Raw genomic sequence first — 21,350 nt, forward strand, 5'->3', positions numbered from 1 at the left:
AGCATTACGTCACGTATAACTAGGTAGAAGTGAGCCACTCAGGTTTGTGAACGAAAGTGAAAGTAGTGCGATGTTGTTTGAGCCCGTGTGAGAGGATGAAGGAGGCTGGAAACTGCTTGAAGAAGAGAAATGTAACACCTCTGTTGATGTTTGAACACCTGATGCTGTTTTTCATTTTGGAAACGTTGATTCTCTGTTTCACCCCTCATCACTTATTGTTGTTCAAGCACTTTATAAAAGGTTATAGAATTTAAATTGTATTCAAATAAACAGCGCCCCCTGTGGATGACTCATGTATCTGCCTTTGAACGCCTCATGAGAAACCACGTGATGACGTCACATGACTTTGTGAAACGTCCTGATGCTCCATGACTGTGATCACGTGTATCGATCAGATGAAGAACATAAATACATATAGAATGTACTTATTGTCTCTGAACATCCTCAGTGCTGCTGAAAGCTGAGAAACACCTTTAACAAAGCAGAGTTCAGCAAAAACACTTTAATGTGAAGAAAGAAGAAGAAAGCTCCAACAAACAAGAAGGAAACACAACTCTGAGGAGTTTCTTCAGAAGCTCTTTATTCATGAAGACAACTCTAATGTGAACACGGTGGAGAGGAAACGTCTTCAATGATACCTCACACACACAATAAACAGGAGCCATGAATTGAAATAAACAGTTTCCAGCTCCAGATGAGACGATCATTCTCAGCTTTATATCTGATTCACTGGAGTCCTTTAGAAGTGAAGCAGCGTCCCAGGAGAACTGTGTTAGAGAGGAACTCCACCATGTCTCAGTGTTGAGTCACAGGGTTTGTGGATTACAAATGTTTAAGTGTCACATTAAAATACAGCTGATGAGACGATGAAGATCTCCTTCAACTGAAGCCTCGAGTCCAATGTTTCTGATAACCAGTGTTTTATGTTCAACCATATCTTCTGAATGTTACATTTAAATCATCAAGTAAAAGCATGTTTTCATCATCTCATTACTTGTTACATTCTTCCTCCTTTAAATGCTCTTTTCTCTCTGAATCCTTCTTCCAACACAATTTCCTCTGGATTATCTTTTACGGAGCAAAAGAAAGAATTTCCTCAGAATTCAAAGCAAATTAAATTATAGTCAAAGTCATAAATACTTGAGAACGTCTGTGGTGGTCAAATCCAGAATATTGAGCAAATCTGTCCAGAGATTAAGTTCCTTTGAAACAGATATAAAACCTAAACTCCACGTTAGTAACTGATGAAAAGTAATGATTGAAGTGAGCTGTGTTTCTGTGAATACACTGATATTTCTACTTGATTTGGTTCCTCCTACCTTTCCCTCTTCATGATCTAACATCTACAGGTGGGGTCACGTTCATTAGAGCTCTATGAGAACAGTGAATATAATATTCATAGGGCTGGAACATAAAAACAGTTATTATATGTGTGGATCTTAAAAAGAGACAGACTTCTGCTACATTTAAGTCTTATTGAACAGAAAATAATAAAAGTGATATTATACATCACTGTTCAATGTCTACAAAAACACAAGAGACAGACATTGTCCCATGTCCCTCAATTCATTTCCAACATTTCCCTCTGAAATGTAGTGGAGTAGAAGTATAAATATACCATGAAAAGGAAATACTCAAGTAAAGTACAATAACCTAAACTTAACTGAGCAGAGGCTTGACTGCATTGTCTTCAAAGTTATCATTATTTAATAAGAGATTATATATTTTTTTACAATGAAAGAATACATAGCAGAGCTCTGCAACACACAGCGCTGTGAGCTTTTGCTCCTGAACTAAGAAGCACACGGTATGACATCAGATACTTGTGCAAGTCGTCCCTGTGCCACACCTCTCACTCTGACAACACCTGCCTGCTGCCATTTTGTGTCCTCCTTTGTTGTTGTTTTTATTCAACAATTGCACAATGTACAATTTCACAATGTCAGTAAGAAACGACAAAATACAAACATGTAAACTAACATGCCAGGGGGGCAACCACAGAGAATAAAAGATATAGACAGAAATAAAAGCAGAAAAATAGAAAAATAGAAAAAAACGTAAATAAATAATATAAAGAGAAAAAGGGGACACTAAGGCACAAACTCTGATTGTGTAATTACAAACATATATTGTGTCCTCCTTTGTTGTTTGGACGTGGCAGACACACAAACATTCTCTCGCTGTGACCTGGCAGTCAGTCGGCCTATTTGATTCCTAACACACACACACACACACACACACACACACACACACACACACACAGACAGCTTATTATTTTACCCAATGGAAATCTAAAATAATAAGATATATAATGGGGTTTGGGGTTATTAATTGTTTTTAAACCCAGAAATGAAACTCTTCAGATAACACTTGTTCTCTGGAACAGGCAGAAGCAGTGAGTCACAATGAACACCCAGAATGCAACTTGATTACCTCTGTTTAATGTCCCTCTGTCAAACCCCCCTGGTTCTATTTCTGGCAGTTTATGAGGCCTTCATGGTCGTTGTGTTTTTCAGCACTCAGTAACAGCGTCAGAGCGCCTCTGCTGGGCAGAAACAGCACATCACTCTGTACCATTTCTGGTAAATCACGTGATGAGGCCGTTAGGTTTGGTTTCTGTGTTTGGTGTTTGACACCGAGTTCTGCCATGATTTGCATATTGTGGCATACATGATCGTTATCTCACTGTGGTCCCTGACAGGCCGTCGAAGCTTCTCGTCCTCCTCGTTTTGCGGCATTCCTCTGGAGTCGAAGAAGATACTTTCTGCGGGGTCACGTTCATTAGAGCTCTGTGAGAACAGTGAATATAATATTCATAGGGCTGGAACATAAAGACAGTTATTATATGTGTGGATCTTAAAAATAGACAGACTTCTGCTACATTTAAGTCTTATTGAACAGAAAACAAGAATAAAAGTGATATTTACATCACTGTCCAATGTCTACAAAAACACAAGAGACAGAAATTGTCCCTGAGTTCATGTCGTTATCTCAGCATCATAAATCAGGTTATATGCATGCTGGATGATAAACTTTATTATTAGTATCATACCTGTGTGCTGTGCTGGTTTTAAAAGGTTTAGTCACAAAAAACATGTCGTGGCAATAAGCATAAGCATATCTGCTGAATCACAGAAAGACACAGACATTTGGAGTTTTGGGCACTTTATTGAAAAGCAAAACAAAAGTAGAAAAGGAATGAAATAGAGCCGCTTCATTAACATCCATTCTAAAGCCAACACCCTTCCTCCTCCCAAAATACTATCAGGAAATATATTGAAGAAGATTTCTATCAGCTGAGAAGCTTCAAACATCTCACAGCTTTTAGAAACTAGAAGCCTTCATTTCAATAAAATAATGTTTCAAATCAGATTAAAACATGTTGTGAAACAATAAACATCCTCTTGATTATTTAAGATAAAACACAGACACATAAATTATTCTTTACTTTGACCTGCTGCTAAAAGAAAAAGGAAATATACAAACAAACCATTTACACAACTGGAAAATAAATGTACTGATGTCTATATGTGACATGAAAATGAGAAGAATTAGATTTCAAGGCTTTTCATCCTTTCTCCAGCAGTTCTTCTATTCTCTGTCCTTGTTTTACTGTCAACCACATTATTCAATATGATTGTGTCATTGAGGTTTTTATATATTTTATTTTTATTTTTATTTTTGAGCTGTGGAAGAAACATTTTAGATGCAGGGTCTGATCGTTACAGCTTTCGGTTTTATTATCGCTGAGCGTCCAGTGAAATGTGACTAAAAACATACAGGAAGTGCCAAACCTCCTTTCCAGAATAAAACCTGTTAGATGAGATTTCTAAAGTTATCATATTCCTGATAACTGGGATCTAACTAATAAATCCATATTAATACTAAGGAAACTGGGTCATATCACTTGATGTAAAACCAACGTTTGCATATTTAAATATGGTTTGTTACATAATTTATAGTTTAAAGTATAACACCGAACAATAAAATGTTTGTAAGAACGGCTGTGATGTCATCTGTTTCCATGCAGAACTCGGCCACATAGGTTTTGATCAAAGAGGTATAATGATCTTTATGAAAAAGATCAACCATCTTAATGTTCACAGGTCTGAAAGGATGTTTGTTTTCTTTCACTTAAGTTAAACTTTAAAGGTCACAGAACGCGAGCAGGAATTGAAATTAATTAATATATTTATTTGAAAAATAGATTTACAACCAAAGGCCACACAAAGAGTTGTTATCACAGCTATACTAATGAGTATGTATTTGATGTTTCATACTGTAGGTATAACCTGTAATACATTACATCTAGTAAGAAGGATAGAGTTGATTTGGAGGAGCAACAGAACCGGAGAATTTCCTGACGGTTGTAAAGTCATCAGTTGCCAGGCAGATTTCAGTGCAACAGGTTTTGAAACTAAAGCACCACACGAGCAGCCAGAAGAGCACACACACACACACACACACACACACACACACACACACACAATGAGAAATCGTATATATATATATATACTGTAAATATACATATATATATTTATATATATACTGTGTATATATATAAATATATATATATTAGAAAAAAATTGTGTTAAGACCTTTCTTACTAGAGAACGCAGCAAACCATACAGAGAATGTAAAAGGGTTTTACAGAAAAAGGTCTCAAACAAAAGCCTCTCATGTGTTTTCTGGTCATGTGTAAAATCCCCTTCAGATCTCTGTGAAGAATCACCGGTTTGCCACAAACATCTTGCTCTTCCTGCTTTCGTTGAATATCTGCAGGTCAGAGACGCGTTCATTTGGTCTCTGAGACAATAGAGAACACTGAATATTCAGATCATTGTAGCTTCTAGAATCACAACATGGACAATGTGTTGACAAGAAACAGAATTTAGAACTTTTCTATCATTATTCATACAACTATTTCAGACGATGTGAGTCTTCATATCCAGCAACTCACAGTATCCTGTAAATCAATGAACTGAAGATCACAAAGTTTAGTTCTACGGGCAGTAAAAACACAAAACAGCAACAATATTCATGTAATTGAACTTACAGTGACAGAGGGGTAAGCATATGGAATCACAACAAGACACAGACATTTGGAGTATTGGGTCATTTATTGAAAAGCAAGACAAAAGTACAAAAAGGTCAAAAGGAGCAACTTCATTCGTCTTTCATCTACGTAACCATTACAAGTGATTCAGAACATCACTGATCAGTTTCTACAAAACCAAGAAGGAAAACATCCCTCGTTCCAAAGTAGCAGGAAATAAAATCAACAACATTTCTATCAGATTACTGAGAAGCTTCAAACATCACACAGCTTTTAGAATCTCAGATCAAATTTAAATATATTTCAAAACTCAAAATCAAAAAACATTATGCAACAATAAACATACTCCTGATTAATTCAGAAAAACCTCAAAGACATAAATTATTATTTGCTTCAACCTGTTTGGAATCAAAAGTAGATCTTTGAATTCAATCTGAAAAACACAAGCGAACTATTTACACAACTGGAAAATAAATGTACTGATGTTTATATGTGACATGAAAATGAGAAGAATTAGATTTCAAGGCTTTTCATCCTTTCTCCAGCAGTTCTTCTAGTCTCTGTCCTTGTTTTACTGTCAACCACATTATTCAATATGATTGTGTCATTGAGGTTTTTATATATTTTATTTTTATTTTTATTTTTGAGCTGTGGAAGAAACATTTTAGATGCAGGGTCTGATCGTTACAGCTTTCGGTTTTATTATCGCTGAGCGTCCAGTGAAATGTGACTAAAAACATACAGGAAGTGCCAAACCTCCTTTCCAGAATAAAACCTGTGAGATGAGATTTCTAAAGTTATCATATTCCTGATAACTGGGATCTAACTAAATAAATCCATATTAATACTAATCCATATTAATACTAAGGAAACTGGGTCATATCACTTAATGTAAAACCAACGTGTGTATATTTAAATATGGTTTGTTACATAATTTATAGTTTAAAGTATAACACCGAACAATAAAATGTTTGTGAGAACGGCTGTGATGTCATCTGTTTCCATGCAGAACTCGGCCACATAGGTTTTGATCATGGAGGTATAATGATCTTTATGAAAAAAGATCAACCATCTTAATGTTCACAGGTCTGAACGGATGTTTGTTTTCTTTCACTTAAGTTAAACTTTAAAGGTCACAGAATGCGAGCAGGAATTGAAATTAATTAATATATTTATTTGAAAAATAGATTTACAACCAAAGGCCACACAAAGAGTTGTTATCACAGCTATACTAATGAGTATGTATTTGATGTTTCATACTGTAGGTATAACCTGTAATACATTACATCTAGTAAGAAGGATAGAGTTCATTTGGAGGAGCAACACAACCGGAGAATTTCCTGACGGTTGTAAAGTCATCAGTTGCCAGGCAGATTTCAGTGCAACAGGTTTTGAAACTAAAGCACCATAAGAGCAGCCAGAAGAGCACACACACACACACACACACACACACACACACACACACACACACACACACACACACACACACACACACACAATGAGAAATCGTATATATATATATATACTGTAAATATACATATATATATTTATATATATACTGTGTATATATATATATATTTATATATATACTGTGTATATATGTAAATATATATATATATTAGAAAAAAATTGTGTTAAGACCTTTCTTACTAGAGAACGCAGCAAACCATACAGAGAATGTAAAAGGGTTTTACAGAAAAAGGTCTCAAACAAAAGCCTCTCATGTGTTTTCTGGTCATGTGTAAAATCCCCTTCAGATCTCTGTGAAGAATCACCGGTTTGCCACAAACATGTTGCTCTTCCTGCTTTCGTTGAATATCTGCAGGTCAGAGACGCGTTCATTTGGTCTCTGAGACAATAGAGAACACTGAATATTCAGATCATTGTAGCTTCTAGAATCACAACATGGACAATGTGTTGACAATAACTTTTCTATCATTATTCATACAACTATTTCAGACGATGTGAGTCTTCATATCCAGCAACTCACAGTATCCTGTAAATCAATGAACTGAAGATCACAAAGTTTAGTTCTACGGGCAGTAAAAACACAAAACAGCAACAATATTCATGTAATTGAACTTACAGTGACAGAGGGGTAAGCATATGGAATCACAACAAGACACAGACATTTGGAGTATTGGGTCATTTATTGAAAAGCAAGACAAAAGTACAAAAAGGGTCAAAAGGAGCAACTTCATTCGTCTTTCACCTACGTAACCATTACAAGTGATTCAGAACATCACTGATCAGTTTCTACAAAACCAAGAAGGAAAACATCCCTCGTTCCAAAGTAGCAGGAAATAAAATCAACAACATTTCTATCAGATTACTGAGAAGCTTCAAACATCAAACAGCTCTTTTAGAATCTCAGATCAAATTTAAATATATTTCAAAACTCAAAATCAAAAAACATTATGCAACAATAAACATACTCCTGATTAATTCAGAAAAACCTCAAAGACATAAATTATTATTTGCTTCAACCTGTTTGGAATCAAAAGTAGATCTTTGAATTCAATCTGTTGTAAAGAAAAACACAAGCGAACTATTTACACAACTGGAAAATAAATGTACTGATGTCTATATGTGTGTGTGTGTGTGTGTGTGTGTGTGTGTGTGTGTGTGTGTGTGTATCGGGGCGGGCTACATGATTCATCCTGCTGAGAGTGGGAGAGAGCTGGAGTCCAGTTTACCAGCAGCAGAGACACAGATAGGAAACCATTACACCGACACCTACGGGAGACTCCGGGCGTCCAGTTCCCGCAGCGTGTTTCTGGTGCTGCTGATTGATTTGCAGCGTTTCCTCCAGTGATGGAACCCAAGCAGAGAACCAGAGAATGACTTCCTCAGGATAAAAAGAGAAGAAACTCTACTGGTTCAAAGATCTCTGATCTCAAGTTTATGTCTTCATATCACCAGACCCTACCAGTGTGTGTGTGGCACTGGGAACACACACGTGTGTGTGTGTGTGTGTGTGTGTGTGTGTGTGTGTGAATTTACATTTGTGTTACCAATATTGATTTAACCAGAAACCCAACAGCAGAAGCGTTAAAGTGTAAATATGGAGGATTTGTTTGAGATGAACACAAATCTTTGTGTGTGCAGAGTGCTGTGATGCTTTCATTGTTCTAAGATCTCCAACAATAATCTTCCTCATTTGATTTAATTTGATTTAATCTCATCAGAGGAAATTACATTTTGTTAAGTTGAAACTAAACGATCCAAATCATTTAACGTCACCACTGATGTTTGCTCCTAGTTTTCTTTGTGTTTTCTTTGTGTTCCAATCGATGAGCATCTACAACTAGATTCAATGACTTTATGATATGAATGATGAATAAGTGATGAGTTCACAGTTCATGGAGGAGAGTGTGGAGGCACCACTTCTTGATCCAGTGAAATATTTATCCATAAACCTGAAGAGACAAAAAGAAAACAAATACATCAAAGAGAAAACTAAATCATTTACCACAAATGTTTAAAACAAAGCCTCATATTTACAGAATCATTGAGACATCAAATATTCATGACTCACTCATATAAGTATTACCTTTTGTAATATTTAACCATCATGCTTATGAAGTCATAACTGCTTATTTTAATCTGATAAATTGGTGTCACTGTGTTTGTAAAGGTTCATATTTGAGACTTTATGTGAGCTGCTGATGTGAAGCTTTCTGAACTCATCTGTGTCTTTCTCTTCATAATCTCACTTCACATCAAATGAAGCAGCTTCAAAATTGCAGAATTATCTAAAAGTAATTGAACTTAATATATGAAGAATAAAAGCATATATGATGAAATAACATGAATAGAAATTAATGTTAATGAAAATATGAATTTGTCTCTTCTAGTCATGTCTAGTGAATCATGACATTACTGCTGACTGTTGAAGTTTGCTTCACTGTCACATTCTGGATAAAAGCATCAACTCAAAGCCTAAAATCCAAATACTAATGAAATACTAATGAAGTACTAATTAAATACTAATGAAATACTAATGAAGTACTAATTAAATACTAATTAAATACTAATGAAGTACTAATTAAATACTAATGAAGTACTAATGAAATACTAATGAAGTACTAATGAAGTACTAATGAAATACTAATGAAGTACTAATGAAGTACTAATTAAATACTAATTAAATACTAATGAAGTACTAATTAAATACTAATGAAGTACTAATGAAATACTAATGAAGTACTAATGAAGTACTAATGAAATACTAATGAAGTACTAATGAAGTACTAATGAAATACTAACGTCTCTGTTCAGGTCTCTCACCTTTCCTGTTCCTGTAAACCATGACTCCACCCACAGCGATGATGACGAGAGCAAGAAGAGCCACTGCAGCGATGATGATGAAGGTCATGTCAGCGGGCTTCTCTGTTGAGCAGAAAACAAGAATAAAATAGTCACAACCTGAAGAGATGAAGCAGGTTAGAAGAGGAGAAGATCCATTCATCAAGCAGACCACAGTCCTGAACACACACACCATCTGTCTGTCCTTTCTTCATCTGGTCTGTACATGATGACTGTATCTCTGCTTCTTGATCTCGTCCAGCTGTGTTCTCTCTGTTCAGCTGTGTGTTTGTGTTGCTTTCTGTCTCATATGTTGGTTTGTGACACAACGACAACTTCTGACAAACATATTCAAACTCCTTTCTGACTGTCAGCACACTTTGAATAAACTTTATTGTGACTGATGTACTGATAGATACATACATTCCTCCAGGTGTTTCATAATTCTGTCTGTTCATCTTCTAACAGTGACCAGTAGTTCAGTCACTACAGCTTCTACAATCTCTGACCTGTGGTTACACATTAAAGAGTTACACACGGTCTGAAGAAACTCTTTGTGAATATTTTACTTATTTAAAAAACATAGAAAGAAACCAAAGATTGATACGTTTCTATATAATCACAGCTCAGTAAACAGTGTTCATAATTCTGGTCCAGAGGCTCTTGCGTTGGTTTAATTCTGATCTAAGCTTTAAAATTATAGAATACAAATAAAAACTAGAAGAAAGAAACTGACAACTAAAGAATTTAAGGAAACTAAACTTCCCGTCCTCATAAAAACACACAAACTGTTCCAGTAAACTAAAGGTGTGCTTCCCACCTTCATCACAGCTGATCTCAGTCTCAGCTTCGTTGGTCCTGATCACAGCTTTGTCCAGTCTGGTGTAGATGTCCTCCTTCACACCAGACAGCTGGAACACACAGTCGTACCTCCTCCAGTCTTCAGCTGGGACTGATGACAGTTTCAGGTCAGCGCTCATCTGGAAGGATCCATCGTGGTTGGGGAGGATCTCTCCGAGGTCCACGTCCTCATGGAGCTTCTCTCCATCTTTCCTCCAGAACAGTGTGGCTCTGTCAGGGTAGAGAAACCTGTAGCGTGGCAGCTGACTGGAGAGGAGGACGTCTTCTGGAGGAGAGACACTGAGGGACGCTCTGGAGAGGGAAGAGAGAGACAGGTTATAGGTTCTTTATCATTATCATTTACTGTGTATTCATATCATCATTCATGTTTGATGGAATGTATTATGAATGCCTTGGTAACACATACATATATATATATATATATATATATATATATATATATATATATATATATGTATATATATATATATATATATATATATATATGTATTTATGTATGCAATGCAAATACATGTCTTTGAGGTTGAATTGATAAAAGAAGGGAGAGACAAACAGATGAAGAGGTGAGATGATTAGAAAGGGAGGACAGTGAGTGTGAGAAAGACAGAGCAAAGAGACAGAGAGAGAAACTGAGGGACAGAAACAGTTCAGAGACAAAGAGAGAGAGAGAGAGAATGGAGGGACAGAAACAGTTCAGAGACAAAGAGAGAGAGAGAGAGAATGGAGGGACAGAGGGGTGATAAGTGTGAGGGAGGAAATGTGGTGAAGGAGAGAAGGAGGCAGAGAGAGGAAGAGAGGTGAGGGAGGAGAAAGGTGTGAGACACAGCAGCTCTCTGTATGTTGCTGACATGTGTTGTAATGTGACTGTTGGTCAGAAACAACAGAAGCTTCATGAAACTACATCAGGTCATGTGATTCTACCTGTTCTCATCAGAGAGCTCCTCCCGTAGTTCACATACTTCTTCCCCCACTCAGGACAGATCTGAGTCAGGTAGTTCTTCCTCTGTGCTATCATAGCTCTGTTATTATCCCACTTGTGTTTGGTGATGACAGCCTGTTGTGTTGGAGCGATCCATGTCTCTGTCTTCAGGTCCAATGATATGAAGTCTTCTCCATCATAACCATACTGATAGAAACCTTTGATCTCATTGGTCTCATCATCCCATTCACAGCCGTACATCCACTGGAAAATGTGGACACCTGAGAGAGAGAGAGAGAGAGAGAGAGAGAGAGAGAGAGAGAGAGAGAGAGAGAGATTAACACATATGTTTATTATAAAATATTTTAAAATGTCAGAAACTCTGAAAATGTCCGTCAAGTTGTGAGAGGATGAGGTGAAATCTTCAGATTGCTTCTTTAGTCTGAACAACACTGAACAATATTTAATATGAAATGATATTAATCAGAGAAAAGCAGAACTTTCTCATATTTGAGAAACTGGAACCAGAAAATGTTTGACATGTTTTCTTGATGAAAGACTTGAGTGATCATCTGATTATCAACATTTATGTCAATTAATTTTCTGTTAAACAACTAATAGATTCATTATTTTAACACTATATATGTTTATTATGGCATAAACACACCATAGTGAAGTTAATAGACTCATCTGTATTATATTCCATATTTAGGGCTCAAACTATTTATTCTCGTCTTTGCTGATTATGTAATGACTGTTTTTAATGAATCCATAAATTGTTTACACTGTAAAATGTCAGTAAAGTGTGAACACGCCGTCAAGTTCAGAGAGTCTGATGAACTCTTTAAACTGCTTCTTCAGTCTGAACACTGAACAGTATTTCATTCATAACGACATAAACTCTCACTGAGAAACCTGAACTACAACATGTTTGACTTATTTCTTTAATTAAAGACTTAAATTATTATCTGATTATCAAAAATGTTGCCAATTACTTTGTTTAACTATCTAAACAGATTCATAACTTGTTTCAGCACTGAATATGTTTATTATGACATAAACACTGTGGTCAGGTGAAGTTCACTCGTCTGTAGTTGTGTCTCTACATGTATATAATATTATGGGATGGACACACTGTGGATCAGCACAGTGAACCCTGTGGTCTGAATGAGACATGCACCATGTGGTCCTGTCAGCCAGCTCTATTAAAACATGCTGCTCCTCCTCTCAGGAGAGGACCCAGCAGGAGCAGCTGCGTCCCGTTCACAGTCCTGCTCCCTACTTTGAGGAAGCAGCCGTCATGTTCCTCTACCAGCTGTGTGCTGCCAACGCTCTGTGATCAACAGCTTCCTGCAGCACACTTCTCATGGACCAACTCACTGTGGGCACTTCAGTAGAGCTCTTCTGATCTAACCCAGTGGAGAGAAGGTGTTCATGATCTCTGCTGCTTATTATGGGATGGACACAAACACTGGATCAGTGGAGCACAGCAGCATCCAGTCGACTCAGTGTCAGTCATGTTTCTGCTGAGTCACACTGTGTTTCAGCCAAGAGACGCTGTCAGACTGTTTAATCTGTGTGTGTGTGTGTGTGTGTGTGTGTGTGTGTGTGTGTGTGTGTGTGTGTGTGTGTGTGTGTGTGTGTAACGTCTGTTTACTAAAGTACAGGATGACAATATGAACAAAATGTGTGAAACATAAACAAACCTCCAGTTTGGTTGAAGCGCTGCTTTAATATTTCAATGTTGGCTTTGTAGACCTGCTGGGTGCCCATAAAGTTCCCAGTGTTCCTCTGCCAGTACTGAGGATCATCTTCTGTGACTCTGCTCATCCAGTCCTGTTTGGGTTCTGCTCTCCTGGTGTTGCTGTCATAGTGAACCATCTCAACGTCATCAACCAACCCAACAGACACAAACTCTGGGAAGTTTGTGACTCCAGAGGACGCAGTGTCGAAATACTTCAGAGAGTGAGTCACTGGAACAGAAAGATAAAGTCATCATTTACAGTTTTGATATCACACTTTAATAAATCACTGAACAATGTTGTTTTGCTGCACACAGAATCAGAAAGAACTACAGTACAATAAATACATGCTAATAATATCTGCTGAGCGCTCAATAAATACAGAAATAAATGTTTACTTTAATATTTCTGATGATTCTGTTTTAAAAACTATTTATTCTGACATGAAATATGAAACAAGTCACATATTTAGATCATGCAGATGTTACATATTTAATTTCCTGTAAATATGTGAAAATACATTTGGTCCGATCAGAAGCTCTCTGTTCTGATGACACATCGCTTAATTAGCTCTCCAGCCTGACACTGATCATTCCTTAACTACGTTGCTATAAACATTCCCTCAATGTATTTATAATACATATATAAAACTAACTTCAGCTCTCATCGACCCGGACTGTCTTTTAGTTTATCCTTAGTCAGCAGAATTATTTCAATGAGCTCCGCCATTTTAACAATAGAAGCGCGAAGAAATACTCATTACCGACGACAATCAAAAGTCTGCATTTTACAGTAACTAAAGCTTCTCAAGTGAATACAGATTTTATATCAACATGTTTCTGTTTAAAGTCAGTTTACCTGTAAATATATGAAAATACAAGTCACGTGAGAAGCTCTCTGTTCTGATGACACTTGGCTCATCACTACTGACGCTTTCTTCTGCTCTACTGACGTGAGCTGCTGATGCTCAGTGTAATGCTTAGAGCGCCCTCTGCTGACAATGTTGGGCTTAGCAGAAATACAAGAACCACACATCCCAGTAAAAGACCTGATGCTGCATGATACAGGTAAGTGACAAAGAAATAGAAAATGTTTCTGACACCTTAGCTTTTACTGAATTCAACAAAAAAGGGGGCTAATATTTCCCTGTCTGCTCAAACACCCAGTGTACCCACAGTTGTGTATTTTGTTGTCAGAGGGTTTGTGGATTTCAGATGTTTAAGTATAAAGGTTATTTTTAAAAATACAAACAAAAAGAAAAAACAAACAAAACTGACCCAGTCCCTCACTTTCATATATCTCGATTTATGTAAACTGAAGAATTAGGTTTAAGTTTAACTCCAAATATCTTTGTGGAAAATTTAATCTGCTGAATTTTATGATGATCTCAGTAAAATGTTACCAGATGGACAAAACTTAATATTCAAGAAACTTCTCTGTAATATTTGATCTTGTTTACATTTGCATCAGTTGGATTAAAAACTGATTTTCTATTAATTTTAATATCTTTTGTTAAATTCCAACATCCCCTCCACCATGAACTGATGTTTATTCACTCAGTCCTGACACTAAACGATTAATCTAGATATATTTTTAAAGCATCAGCAGAGTAAACTTCCTGCAGGTGTCTGTGAGTTTTGCTGATCACATTATGGTCTGTTTCAGAATCCTCCGCTGTCCTCTGTGTCTGAATGCATGTACGTCATATTTCTGTTCATAAATTCTGCACTGGTCACAAAAATGTTTTGCAAATCTGTCCAAGAATAAATCTATTTCCTGTTAATACATCAAATACTTCAACAGTACTGCCAGACGGATGCTGGACTTCTGAGGCCGATACTGACATCAATATAGTTTAAAACTTAAATACATCAGCTGATAGTATTATTAATATAAACACATATCATAAACAGACTTGATTCAGATTCATTAGTTGTTGTTTTTTGTGACTAAGATACAAACTAAGTGGAACATTTCACAGTTTAAAAATGAACTTGTGCTCTCTGGAGGACAGACTCTGTCATGAAGACATGTTTATGAATGAGCTCAAACTTAGTTTGACATTTCTTCATTTCTATTTCTTCTTACTCATCAGCCAATATGTATCTACCCAAATATCTGCAATAAGCTCATATCCACAAATAATATCGACGTCTGATTTATCAGTCCAGCTCCACTAAACGGCCTCAGTGTGATGTAATCTGACCCAACCAACTAAAGTCAGTGTTAAAGCTGATGTGTGTTTCAGTGTGTGGAGTCAAATGTCATCATTATCTGAGGAATGGCTTCAATATTTAGACAATATGTAGAGGTCAAACAATATCACCATATGAACTTAATATTCATGTTCAGGAGGTTGTCATTGATTATGTGTGTTTTTATGAGTGCACATGTTATTCTCTAAAACTTTGTTTGTTATTTATTCACTATGAGAGGCTGATATATAATATTATATTCTTCTTGTTCCTGTTTAATAATGAAATATGTATTATTTAGTTACAGATGACACTTTATATCTTGTTTAAGGAGTGTACACTGAAGAGATTGAAAAACAAGATCATTCATGAGTAATGTATTAAGTGTCAGTAATTGAGTTTATTAGTGAACGATATGAAATATTACACCAACAAAGCAGGAAGTAGTTTGTCTTCAGCAGGAAAACAACCATCAACTGACTTGTTGTTTCAAAGTAAAAGTCCCAAACCTCCACAGCAGCCTGAGAGATGAAATGTGCTGACGTGTTTCCTGACTGTATGAATATGTTCATTATGTCTACTGAAGGAAAATAACTAACACTAAATATTGACATCATTTATACAATAACAGTCATTGTAAATAGCACTGAATGAACCGCAGCACACATTCTATATAAAACATGAAGAAGTTAGATATTGAAATAGAAAAGTGCACTAAATATAGTGTTGTTGTGACGTCATGTTTTATGCTCTTTATTCATCTGACTGGTGTTGGACTGTTGTTGCGCTGCGTCATGCTGACATCTGAGCTTTAAGCGCGTTCACACCGTTTCGCTCTGAATGCTGCTGATATTATGAAATAATGTCCCAAATAAAAGCGACAGCAGAGTGAGAGAAATAACTCACTTCTGTCCTTTTCACAAAGTCACTCGAGGAAACAGCGGCTCCCTCAGAAACATGTCGGGACCAATCACTGAGCTGCACACACAGGATTTACACTGCGGTCATGTGGTCCGTCATCCGCGGAACCTCGGTCACGTCAGCCGGCACTTGAAATGTAATGCTCTCTATTCGAGGTACTACGGTATGGGTGCTTGGATAGCCCAAAAAGCCCCGAAATAGACCTATATTTCATCAATAATTTGTCCAATTTGATATAACAAGTCAAAAACAACGTCATTTTGTATATTTAGTGAAATATAACAATAATAAAATCTGAAATTACACTGCTGTTTAATTGAAAAAGGGCTCGAAAATTATAATATTACCTAATAATCATCTTTGATCTCTAAAAAAAACATTTCCTTCATTGGTTAGCTAAAATTTCCGTTGGAGTTATGTTCATGATGACCCCATGTATCTCCATGTCAAATGTAATGTAATATTACTATACAGTTTTTGAGAAAATTTGATGTAAAGTCAGCTCAAATGACATTTTGATATTCATCATTTCCCCATATTTGACATTTTATTAAAATTAATTCTTAAGAGGTTATGTCAATATTTCACTTGATTGTTGTTAATGAGGACCCTCACTATGTACATGATTATTGTCTTAAAATATTACTGTACAGTTTTTGAGAAACTTAAAGGCAAAATCAGCTCAATTTACATTAATTTTCAGAATTGTCCTATATGACAGGTTATAAATACACATCCTTAAGAGATTACAAGAACCTTTCCTGCCAACATAATTGCTGTCATATATTGTGCAGTTAAGCCTTGATAAAGACATGGCAACGCTTTACTTGGACCATGACTTCGACAGTGTCGTTAGTATGATGAGGCTCTACAAATCTGTTGGACACGGAAGTGGTCTTGCAAAGAGACTAAAGGAGCTATTTAGTGAAAATAGCAAGTGGATGATGTCCTGGGTACTGCCTAGGAATATGGGCTGTGGCCAATTTAAAATCCTGGACATTTTTTGAAAGACACAGCCTTAACTCTTGTGTTTACAGCAGCTTCAAGTGTGTTTGTAGTTTAATGTACTTAAGCATTTAGAAGAAAAGTGTTTGTGAGACTATCTGTGGCTAGCTGTCTTTTTTGTGAATGCTGGTAAAGTTCTTGCCACTATGGCTTCTTCATGAGTAGATTTTGTTAGTTAGAACTGAATTGTTGTATTGTTAAGCTATATGCTATGCTTGCTTTTTACCTGATGGCTTATTTAAAAATGAGTCACTTAAGCACGATGTCACAACCCGGCTCAAAAGGCCGCAACATGAGGTAGACAAGATGAGTATAAAAGTAATCAAACAGACATTAATTTAAGAACAAATAACCCAGCCAGCCAGCCAGCCAGCCAGCCAGCCAGCCAGCCAGCCAGCCAGCCAGCCAGCCAGCCAGCCAGCCAGCCAGCCAGCCAGCCAGCCAGCCAGCCAGCCAGCCAGCCAGCCAGCCAGGAGAGACCCCCAGCCAAAGAAGAGTGTCAGCCTTTATAGCTGGCACCTACAGCAGGCCCAGGTGTGGCTCATCAGCAGCAGATTACCATCCTGAAAACAGGACACAGAGCCCTGGTGGAAGGGAGGGGTCGTCACAATGACAATTAAAGATAAAACTTTATAGCAATTGCAATCATTTTGTCTGTCTTTCTATACAGTACAAATGAGCCTAATCATGATTGCATAAAGATAGAGCTATGTGTTTGTGTTTTGTGTGTGTGTGTCTTATGTAGGCATGAGTGTGTCACTGTCCTGACATTTGTGTGTACCCTTTGATGTTTGTGTTACAACAATCTTTTTTACAAAATGGTAAATGTATTACCCTTAGAATTTTTTTTTAAATGCGGGTTTTATTGCATGATCAAGTGAAACTGTATTCAATTTTTTACAATTTTCACAAGACAAAATGAAGTAAATGTAAAAATGTTACTTATGTGCAGTACTTAATACATTTAATGCAGGCTAATTTGTTAAATTCCAACACATACAAACAGAACTGATGCTAACAGACAGAAAAAATAACATATCCAGGAAAAACATCTGAGAAAACAGCCAAGACGAGGATATTCCTTTTGCTCCTACCAGCTGTTTTTTTTGTTATCTACCTAAATATTCTATTTTAATTCATATTAAACACCTAACATGGCCTTTGGGACAACAAGAAAAGAGATGGTGCAGGAACGTCGACACGTGGCACTTAACATACTCGAAGCATCAGGTGTGTGACAGCATTTCTTCATATTTATTTATACTGTGATATTGTACTACTAAAGATCTAAAATGTTTCTAAATTAGTTTTTAACATCGAAAACAACTGTGCCATGTGTTCTGCCACAAAGCTACCCACTCCAGGACCTGCTATCACTGAATGGGTAAGGTGTTGTTGTAATTAATTGTATTTGTGCATTTGTTAATGGATCTGAGTTTTTGTTTTGGCGTTTTGTAGATTTAATTGAGAATGGACAGTAGAGGGCTGAAAGGAAATGAGGGTATGAGAGAGAATGGGAATGTCATGTAACAAAGGTCGCCATTCAGAGTCATATCAGTGATATTGCGGTTTACTCCTTTAACATTAGGGAACCTCTTGTTTTAATCTTGGCAATGCAAACAAGATGGTGTACCTTCTTTTGAGTTTCCAGGAATATGTGTGCAATTTCAAATGAACTAAATACATAGCACAAAGAGGTTTCATTGTCCATCACAATCTCAAGGAACACTTGCTATCATCTGCACCAAGCCACTCTGATATGTCCATATACTCTGCCTTGCTCTTTTCCTTGCATTTGCACCATGGCAGCTGGCAAATTCAGATTAAATAGGACCTGTCCTATTGTTGATTGTCAATCAATAAAAACAACATTGTAAAAGCTGTGACCATGACAATAACAATGTCCCATTTGATTAAATGATGAAAATAATTTCAAATTTAAATAAAGTTTGCTTTTGGGGTGAATTCCTGTTTGAAGTCTGTCTTTACTAAGTTGTTTCAATTTGATCCTATTTCAGATTCAGTGTGACAGCTGTAACAGATGGTTCCATGCCGATAGCCTGCAGATGGAAAAATCCCTGCTTTTAAAAATAAAAAACAATGACTGGAAATGCTGTTTGTGCAACAATTAAATCCACATACAGTATTTGTTATGTTTTTTTGTCTCTTTTTATATGCCCCCTTGCTATATCTGTCTGTGAAGAGGGTGGTCAGATATGTTTTGCATTTCATGTTGTGTTTTTATCATTGAAAGTTTTTCTTTGAAACTTGACAATTAGAAAACAATTAATGCGCATGTGTTCCAACTGAATCCGAATCCAAATACATTCGTTTTAGAACAATGCCTTTGATCACCACCACACTAAGGAGGTACGTAGAGGGAGGTAGAGCTATATATGTCCAAAATGACACAAAAGACCAAGGCTTTTACTAAGCTTAATAATATAGACAATCAAAACATTAGACATACAGCAAAATTACATGGGATTTTTAATGGACATAGTCGGAGTGATCATGAACAAGAATCCATTGAAAATGTACTAGAATCTCTTAAGGAACTGTTTAAAAAGGTATAAAGGATTATCTTATCATATCTTTATTTAACAGTTTAAAATATGAGGACATTATGAATATCATAATGTCATTTGAGCGGACTTTACATCTAATTTTCTCAAAAACTGTACAGTAATATTTCATGACAATATTCATGTACATAGTGAGGGTCGTCATTAACAAGAATCCAGTGAAATATTGACATAACCTCTTAAGGATTCATTTTTATAAAATGTCAAATACAGGGAAATTATGAATATCGAAATGTCATTTGAGCTGACTTCACATCAAATTTTCTCAAAACCTGAGTTTATCTCTGCTGATCAATAACTGAGTTCATCTCTGATGATCAATACCTGAGTTTATCTCTGATGATCAATAACTGAGTTCATCTCTGATGATCAATAACTGAGTTTATCTCTGCTGATCAATAACTGAGTTTATCTCTGATGATCAATAACTGAGTTCATCTCTGATGATCAATAACTGAGTTTATCTCTGCTGATCAATAACTGAGTTTATCTCTGATGATCAATAACTGAGTTCATCTCTGATGATCAATAACTGAGTTTATCTCTGCTGATCAATACCTGAGTTTATCTCTGATGATCAATAACTGAGTTTATCTCTGATGATCAATACCTGAGTTTATCTCTGATGATCAATAACTGAGTTTATCTCTGATGATCAATAACTGAGTTTATCTCTGATGATCAATAACTCAGTTTATCTCTGTGTTTACCTTCACAGAGAAGTCAGCAGTGTGACAGCGCCCCCTGTGGATGACTCATGTATCTGCCTTTGAACGCCTCATGAGAAACCACGTGAGGACGTCACATGACTTTGTGAAACGTCCTGATGCTCCATGACTGTGATCACGTGTATCGATCAGATGAAGAACATAAATACATATAGAATGTACTTATTGTCTCTGAATATCCTCAGTGCTGCTGAAAGCTGAGAAACACCTTTAACAAAGCAGAGTTCAGCAAAAACACTTTAATGTGAAGAAAGAAGAAGAAAGCTCCAACAAACAAGAAGGAAACACAACTCTGAGGAGTTTCTTCAGAAGCTCTTTATTCATGAAGACAACTCTAATGTGAACACGGTGGAGAGGAAACGTCTTCAATGATACCTCACACACACAATAAACAGGAGCCATGAATTGAAATAAACAGTTTGCAGCTCCAGATGAGACGATCATTCTCAGCTTTATATCTGATTCACTGGAGTCCTTTAGAAGTGAAGCAGCGTCCCAGGAGAACTGTGTTAGAGAGGAACTCCACCATGTCTCAGTGTTGAGTCACAGGGTTTGTGGATTACAAATGTTTAAGTGTCACATTAAAATACAGCTGATGAGACGATGAAGATCTCCTTCAACTGAAGCCTCAAGTCCAATGTTTCTGATAACCAGTGTTTTATGTTCAACCATATCTTCTGAATATTACATTTAAATCATCAAGTAAAAGCATGTTTTCATCATCTCATTACTTGTTACATTCTTCCTCCTTTAAATGCTCTTTTCTCTCTGAATTGAAGACAATTTCCTCTGGATTATTTTTTAAGTAGCAAAAGAAAGAATTTCCTCAGAATTCAAAGCAAATTAAATTATAGTCAAAGTCATAAATACTTGAGAACGTCTGTGGTGGTCAAATCCAAAATATTCAGCAAATCTGTCCAGAGATTAAGTTCCTTTGAAACAGATATAAAACCTAAACTCCACGTTAGTAACTGATGAAAAGTAGTGATTGAAGTGAGCTGTGTTTCTGTGAATACACTGATATTTCTAC

General features: G+C 36.4%; 1 protein-coding gene and 2 long non-coding RNA genes across 3 annotated transcripts; 1 reads left to right on the plus strand and 2 right to left on the minus strand.

Moving 5' to 3' along the window:
* Positions 1-563: 563 nt before the first annotated feature.
* Positions 564-4,490, minus strand: LOC142965389 (uncharacterized). The gene is made up of 2 exons (XR_012957653.1): positions 3,053-4,490; positions 564-2,789 (listed from the first exon to the last, which is right to left on the minus strand). It is a non-coding gene; the product is annotated as an uncharacterized LOC142965389 (long non-coding RNA).
* A 3,725-nt stretch (positions 4,491-8,215) lies between these two features.
* LOC142965383 (BOLA class I histocompatibility antigen, alpha chain BL3-6-like) lies at positions 8,216-13,566 on the minus strand. The gene is given in 7 exon segments (XM_076106309.1): positions 8,216-8,475; positions 9,347-9,448; positions 10,185-10,446; positions 10,449-10,516; positions 11,147-11,425; positions 12,851-13,117; positions 13,542-13,566. Coding segments are annotated over 7 exon segments (1,038 nt in total). The 5' UTR covers positions 13,543-13,566; the 3' UTR covers positions 8,216-8,416.
* On the plus strand, positions 12,224-21,047 carry LOC142965393 (uncharacterized). Its single transcript, XR_012957657.1, has 2 exons — positions 12,224-16,138; positions 20,311-21,047. It is a non-coding gene; the product is annotated as an uncharacterized LOC142965393 (long non-coding RNA).
* Positions 21,048-21,350: the final 303 nt, after the last annotated feature.

This window comes from Anarhichas minor, unplaced genomic scaffold (assembly GCF_050575085.1).
Source record: "Anarhichas minor isolate MPS153535 unplaced genomic scaffold, ASM5057508v1 ptg000033l, whole genome shotgun sequence".
Lineage (NCBI taxonomy): Eukaryota > Metazoa > Chordata > Actinopteri > Perciformes > Anarhichadidae > Anarhichas > Anarhichas minor.